The sequence below is a fragment of the Procambarus clarkii genome, chromosome 27, assembly GCF_040958095.1.
Source record: "Procambarus clarkii isolate CNS0578487 chromosome 27, FALCON_Pclarkii_2.0, whole genome shotgun sequence".
In the NCBI taxonomy this organism is placed as follows: Eukaryota; Metazoa; Arthropoda; class Malacostraca; order Decapoda; family Cambaridae; genus Procambarus; species Procambarus clarkii.
Window position 1 is genome coordinate 27,618,256 of NC_091176.1, and position 7,080 is coordinate 27,625,335.

The following is a 7,080-nucleotide window of genomic DNA, read 5'->3' on the forward strand; positions in this document are numbered from 1 at the left end:
TTTGAGCTCACGTGCTGTTTGAGGGAATATTGTTAGTGCAAGAGCTAGAGGTAATTCTCTCTTGAGTGGGTCTGTAATGAACAAGATAGATATTTGCAGTGGTAGATGGTAGAGAAGCAATATCTAAAAGTAAGGTGTACCTAACCATTATGAATTAGGAGGAATTATTGCAAATGCTCTTCACTTCCTAAAACCCTGTGTGTTCTAGTGATCACATAAAAATCAGGCATTGAATGGAATTAAATGTCCTATTTTTTGTGGCCCTGCAATAACTCTATGAACTTGTACAAACAAGCAATAGCTCAACACACCAGGCTTCGGAGACCTATCCTTTATCTACTTAGAACCAGAACCAAATTCGAATTAACACTTTTAAGATGATGGGTGCCTAGAGTAAAAGAGATCATTTCAAAACCAGGGTAAAACCCACTAAAAAGTATAGGTGCAACCAAATAAGTTACCATTTGTTAGAAAATAATAAGTTACAAAATACATGAAATAAACACGCATAGAATTAGCAGCGGCTGAACATTGTTTCAATGGTTTTGATAAGAGGGATAATAGGGCTAAGATTATCAGTAATTCTTCTAATGATTATCAGTAATTCTTCTAATGGTTATCAGTAATTCTTGTAAAAATAAAAATCTAGATTTCAAGTCACCACCTTCATTTGAAGTGGTGATCTTTACGTTGACAACAAACACTAGAGCACCACATAATTTGTATAATCAGCTCAACTTGCATATTGTCCACTAAAACTTCTCAAGATGAACATTTTTCCCACTTTTAGTTTGATTTGCAAATATACAGTTTTATTTCATATTTTTTTATGCTTGGCACAAATAAAATAGTGCTGCAGTATTTGAATTAATGTTATGGTGCTTTGTATATGATGATCAGAACACAGTGCACAGTTTTCAAGATAATTAGTAACAGAGTGCTCACAGAGTATTGTGATAACTGTTGTCTTAATTTGTTAAAGTAATTTAGAAATTATTTTTAAAAGATACTGTTCTTCTGAGAGGTTTCCCACAGTGGCTCCCTGAAATTTAGGTTTAGATTTAGATTTTTTATTCAGGTAAGGGTACGTATATTGAGTTACATACATAATGTTCGATTTAAAGATAGAGATAGTACATACAATACCTAAAGCCACTAGTACGCATAGCATTTCGGGCAAATGGAAACCATCGAGGGGGATACACCACAAAGAGGCGTTTCATTCTTTCAACACTGTTTTTTCCTTATTACAGGTGACATAATAAACCTTCACGAGAAGCAGCCTGATGGTTGGTGGGTGGGAGAGCTGGAGGGTGTCATCGGTATCTTCCCTGCAACCTACGTCGAGGAGATAGACTGATATCGGCCATGCCCGGAGTGCCCATCTTATGTCACAAACACTACCCAATGCCTCCATAAAACTCCAGCTTGGGAGGAGAGCTTTGCCTAATGTAGTATCAAGCTTTAATATGTGTCTGCCTGCTGTGCATAAATATTTACTGGTCTAAAGGAGAAACTTTCAGTTGCTAATGGACAATATATCATATTTTAATAGTCTTAGACAAACCTTAATCTAATTGAGCTGATCACATAATTAAGCATTTGTTATTAGTTCTTTTTAAGAAATGAAATTGTGGTAATGTACCTGTATAAGAAAAAAAATACCCTTTTTTTAATTAGAATAGAACCTTATTGGGATTTTTCATCAGAAAACCTAATGGAAATTTTAAGTTAGTGACATAATATGGATATGAGTGGGGCAGGAACTGGACTTACTATTACCAGTGGCATATCAAGAGCAACACCTAGTGCTCATTTGATTTTGCAGTGTCAAAGTCATTTCCAATTTATCGTCTGCTTGAAAATATTGCGCTCCGTGGCAAAATGTACAGAAAATCCTAACATGTGTTCTGTACATCTACTTTACTGAAGAAATACATTTTGCTCTGTACGAACACACGTGTAACAAGTGCAAAGTTATGCTCCTGTGCCTATTCACAGACAGAATAGGTGAATGCATAATGCACAGTTTTTTTTAATCTATTATGTTTTTCACATAAAACTATAATGCTGACATTATTTTGTGTGCCATTGTGATTAAGTCATATAAATATCTTGACTGATGCTTACTGGTGTGTATGTTGTGTATATATTTTATATAAAGTCTTCCAGTCTGCCTATGTTACAGTACACTATGGTCTTCATATTTTATCACTTAACTCATTGTCAGACAGTTTTTGTATTCAGAAGGAATAGATGGGGAGGCAACAGTCCAGAGAGAGAGAGAGAGAGAGAGAGAGAGAGAGAGAGAGAGAAAGGAATGATGAAGGAAAAAAAAAAGATATGGAAAAGAAAGAAGGGAAAAAGGTGATCATTGCCCCTAATGGGAAGATATTCTCTGAAGATGGATTACCAGGCCAATACCCCCACCACTATAACACATGGGATGCAAGGCTGGATAAACCACATCCCAAGGCCAAAGAAATATATATTATACACAAAGATGCTGCATATGTAATTGTTATTGTTCATATTGCATTATCAGTGGATATTTAATGAATATTGCTTCAATGTAAGACTGTAATATGATGTGCTTATAACTAGAATTAAACAAAAGGCAAATTATTTTTTTTTTTTTAAGTAGAATCTACTCTTAAAGTATCCTTTTTTTATTGATATTTAGAAATTTGCCTGTGCATTATTTAGAGATAAGCACTTCTTGATCAAAGCAATGCAATCTGACATCATTACAGATGCTATCCTTTATGGGGCTGTGTTAAAGCCTCTAGTATTGACTGGCACAGTACCTTCTTTCTCTGTCATATGACAATGATAGTAAACCCAAAGAAGTTCTTATCAATGCCTGTCCCCTCTCTCAATTGAATGAATGTCATGAATGATTTTGTTTCAATTTACCATTTTTAATGAAAATTAGAATCTTATTGAAATCTCTCTCTTAATATTATCCACGAATTGGGTCCTTGTAGAATTGTACATTTGATATCCTGTTTTGATTTTAGGTTAGATTTTGTATACTTGATTATATATTTTCTATGTGTACATTGTTGTATATGGCTGTTGTAAGTTGAATCTTGTGTACATAGTTTACAATAATTCAAAAATTGTCTTGTATAAACAGTTCTTTTGGTTCTCATAGTCATGTATACGAATACTGGGAACTGAATATCAAAATTTAAAATGCAGTATTATTTCACCTACCTTGGTCTATTTTCTTTTTTTATCAAATGCATTGAGGTATGCGATGCTATAATCTAAAATGTTGAATACATTGTATAATAAAATAAATTTGAATTTAAAACTCTCATAAAATACTTGCTTATATATTTTATCACCTATCTTTTCTTAGCTTGAATCCGTGACCTCTTGTTCTTGAAGTTGCAGGTTAAAACATTCCTCTTTGCTTCCATCTACCAAGTGTTGCCCCAGTAATGTTTGTTCACGTTCATCTTAAAAGGCATTAGTCATCTATTCCTTAGCAGTTTAGCATAATTAACAAACATGTTTATATAACTCTGTATCCCCTCTGGTAGATCATTCATATAGATAATAAACATTACCAGTATTAGAAACTGAATTTTGTGGTATTGTGCTAGTAACTTTTTTTCCTATCTGATACATTCAAGAGTGGAATTCCACTCTTGAAGCACTGCAGTGGTATATAAGGTCAGTGAGTTGACTGTGATGAGCCAGAGGTTTGTCACAGTCAACGTAATTTCTTTCATTACAGGGAGGGGAATGAGAGATGATAGTGATGAGTGCTAGAAGGAAAGGAGTGTGTTAAACGTGTAGAGGGAGATATATCTGATATATGTAAGTCAAAGTGAGGGGGAATATGTGCTACAGCAAACACGTGTTAGGGCAGATGGAAGCTTGCTTGAGGGAGGGTACTGTAGAGGTTTGGAGGGGAAAGCATGCTAGAGGAAGCAGGAGTCAGGAGCATGAGTCCGTTGGGACAGAGATCACTTTGCCAGCATGCCCTTGCCAGCCCTGTGGGATAAATACAAAATGTATTACTGTTTAGCGTCATACACCGTAGGTAAAGTAATTATGAAAATAAAGTGCTAACCTAATATGACATTATAGTGCTTGGAAGGACTATGAAGACAATGATCTGGAATATGAGGATGGTGGAAAAGAATGGTGCCCAATCATTTGAACTGTTGAGGGTCGAATGCCAACCTACAGTAAATGAGGTCATCGCTGTACTAATCAATCCAAGTGGTTGTATCGGATAATGCAGCTGGATTACTGAATAAGCATTAACAAAGAGTCTCACCCCCTGCAGGCGGTGGAACTCCGTCCATGCCGCCTTCAGTACCCGCCACACTGTTGCAACTCTGTCTTGTAGGCCGTCTTAGTTTTTGTATGGGTGATGGTGATGGGGTTCCAGGCCACCTCCGTCGTTGTCACTTGCTGGAGCTGAGGTACGGTCACAACCTGACAAAGAAACAAGTTGTTAGCGTTCCACCTGGAACTCCAGGAATACAGTAGTAGCTGTAATGGTAAGAGCAGTAGTAGTTGTAACAACAGTAGTAATAGCAATAGTAATAGCATCAGCAGGTAAAGCAATAGAGGTATTACTCACAGTGTTGGTGAGTGTGTGGAAGCTGGTAGTGACAGTCTTGGTGATGTACTGGTACGTGGCAACTGTGCGTGTTGTCACCAGCGTCCTGGTGGCTGTCTTCAACTCCTGTTTAGTGACGGTGCGTACCACAGTAGACAGCTGCGTGACCACCAGAGTCCTGGTGGACGTACTGGTGACCTTTATTAACGTAGTCTCTGTCAGTAATTGCGTGACAGTCATTAGTTTGCCCTCTGTCAGGGTACCAGTGGCATAGACAACCCTGGTGCTGGTCCAGTACCCTACCTCTCGGGGCTTGACTAGGGTGGTGATGGCCGTGGCAGTAACTAGCAGCGTCTTCTCCAAGGGAATGGTGGTGAAATCGACGATGGTGAGCTGCTGGGGCACTGTCACATAGTCGGTGGTCACCCATGTCTGTGTAACCTCCGTCACCACTGGCAGCGTCGTCGTCGGACATTTCTCTCCACCATTCCCACCAATTATTCCACTTCCGGACCCGGTTCCACTTCCTATACCAAAACCGGTTACACTCCCTGTACTGACTTCGAACCCGGTTCCAATTTCTGAACTAACTCCGAACCCGGTTCCATTTCCTGTACCGACATCGACACCATTTCCACTTTCGGCATTTACAGTAAATCCTCCACTTCCGCTGACATTGCTAAACCCACTCCCACTGCTTATGTCTGTGCCAAATCCACTTTCAGTACCTCCACTACCGATGCCAGTATCAGTCCCATCGTTTCCATTTCCATAATTTATATTGAACTCGCTGCCACTTCCGGTGCTACTGCCGAATGGAACATTTCCGGCACCAACGTTGTATCCACCACTCCCGACAGTCCCTCCGCCAGCCACTCCTCCGTAAACCGGGCTAACTAGGTATATGCCGGCATTGTAAAGCCCCTTGTAGCCATAAACTGGATTCTTGTAGGAGCCGCCGGTCTTGTGGCCCTTGTTCCAATTCTTGTTGAATAGGTCGAAGAACCCCAAGGATGGGGACGCCTCCAGTACCACCGTTGTCATCAGCACAGCCAACATCCACATCTGCAATTGTTAAGGGTGGTAATAGGACTGGTTTGTAGATATGGGATTAGACACACATGCACATGCACACACACATACACATAATCAGGGATGTAACACGGGTTTGGGTTCCTCTCTCTTTACTTCTCTTCCTTCTACTCCCTCTACCTGTATTCTTACTTTTATTCTCTACCAAGGGACTCCAAAACTTTTACCAAAGCCAACTCCACGCCACATGGTCCTAAGACGATTGACCGACTTAGGATTCTACACCCAGTATGACGTGACCTAGGCTCTGAGCAAAACCCTAGAGTCGCCTCTACGCTGCCACCACCAGACCAGCTACACAGAGCAATGATCGAGGTCTGGATCGATCACGCTAATTAATCAACCTTGGGGCTTGATCCCCACTAGTAGTTTATAACCTCGGAAACTTGAGTGTGGAATTAATTAGATGGGGATGATGAATTCCGATCCGATGTTAGAATCGGCGCCCAATGCAACTCTGCCTCGTGTGGACCACGTGACCAGGACAAGTATACACATAAAACACATGGAAACAATAAAAATGCAAATTATTAACTTAATTTATTAAAAGAAAACTAAAACAAAAATCTAAATATGTTCACTCCCTGTCACTTTAACACTCCCTACTTGACCTGAGTGGCAAATGAGAAGACTATCCCTATAATTAACAATAGCAACTATACCTTTGGCGACCAGCTCTAGATGTTGGGCTGGTCTTGGGGAGAGGTAAGATGTTTGACCTCTTATCCCAGCTGCTCCCGTTTCCACACTAATCTCTCCCTTGTCTGGTCTACCCCAGACAGACTATTGTAACCTTCCGCCTAGTCAAAGTTTCACAAAGTTACTAGCAAGGTTTAAGTTATAACAATTAACCTCTGTACTGAATTGATCCAGACTGGTTGAATTATTTTACTGAAATTAAATTAGACAAACATCTAACGGCAGAGCTGTTCCCGATCACAAAAATGGTTATTAAAACTTTGAGAAATCGTAGACCTGTCAACCCTGATGACCTATGACCGCCGGTCACTCCGCCTTACAAGTTAGATCTGATTCGTGACGTCACTGATGGTGACTTAAACTCAATAATTAGAATACTCTTGATATTGTATCCAGTACTATTATACAATACAATTTTAATACAAAATGAATAAAGGCTAATTTCTCTAAATTACTGAATACTATAGGATGATTCATTATACGCAGCTATGAACAAAGCGTCGGTTATTTCCACCGCGAATTCCCCTGGGGGTCAGGTCACCATGCGGGCTCAGCTTCCCATTCTCTTTTGTCGATAAACCACTCTGGATAATTCTTACAACAGCCTAGTTTGTTACAGGGAGGTTACAGTTTGTTTGTGCTGTGATCACCACATTCAAAATTCTCAGGGGAACTGACAGGGTAGACAAGGATGGATTATTTAC

General features: G+C 39.5%; 2 protein-coding genes across 5 annotated transcripts in view; one reads left to right on the forward strand and one right to left on the reverse strand.

Moving 5' to 3' along the window:
* Nost (Nostrin) overlaps nucleotides 1–3,330 on the forward strand; it is a 164,333-nt gene extending 161,003 nt beyond the window's left edge. For all 4 annotated transcript variants that reach the window (XM_045749080.2, XM_045749081.2, XM_045749082.2 and 1 more), the window contains one exon: nucleotides 1,254–3,330. In XM_045749080.2, the coding sequence (XP_045605036.1) occupies nucleotides 1,254–1,360 (107 nt within the window). In that variant the 3' untranslated portion in view covers nucleotides 1,361–3,330. The remainder of the gene's footprint in view (nucleotides 1–1,253) is intronic.
* On the reverse strand, nucleotides 3,328–6,422 carry LOC123762499 (putative per-hexamer repeat protein 5). Its single transcript, XM_045748995.2, has 4 exons — nucleotides 6,340–6,422; nucleotides 4,607–5,650; nucleotides 4,298–4,458; nucleotides 3,328–4,008 (listed from the first exon to the last, which is right to left on the reverse strand). Exons 2-3 carry the CDS (start codon nucleotides 5,648–5,650, stop codon nucleotides 4,333–4,335), a joined length of 1,170 nt encoding a protein of 389 aa, XP_045604951.1. The 5' UTR covers nucleotides 6,340–6,422; the 3' UTR covers nucleotides 3,328–4,008; nucleotides 4,298–4,332.
* Nucleotides 6,423–7,080: the final 658 nt, after the last annotated feature.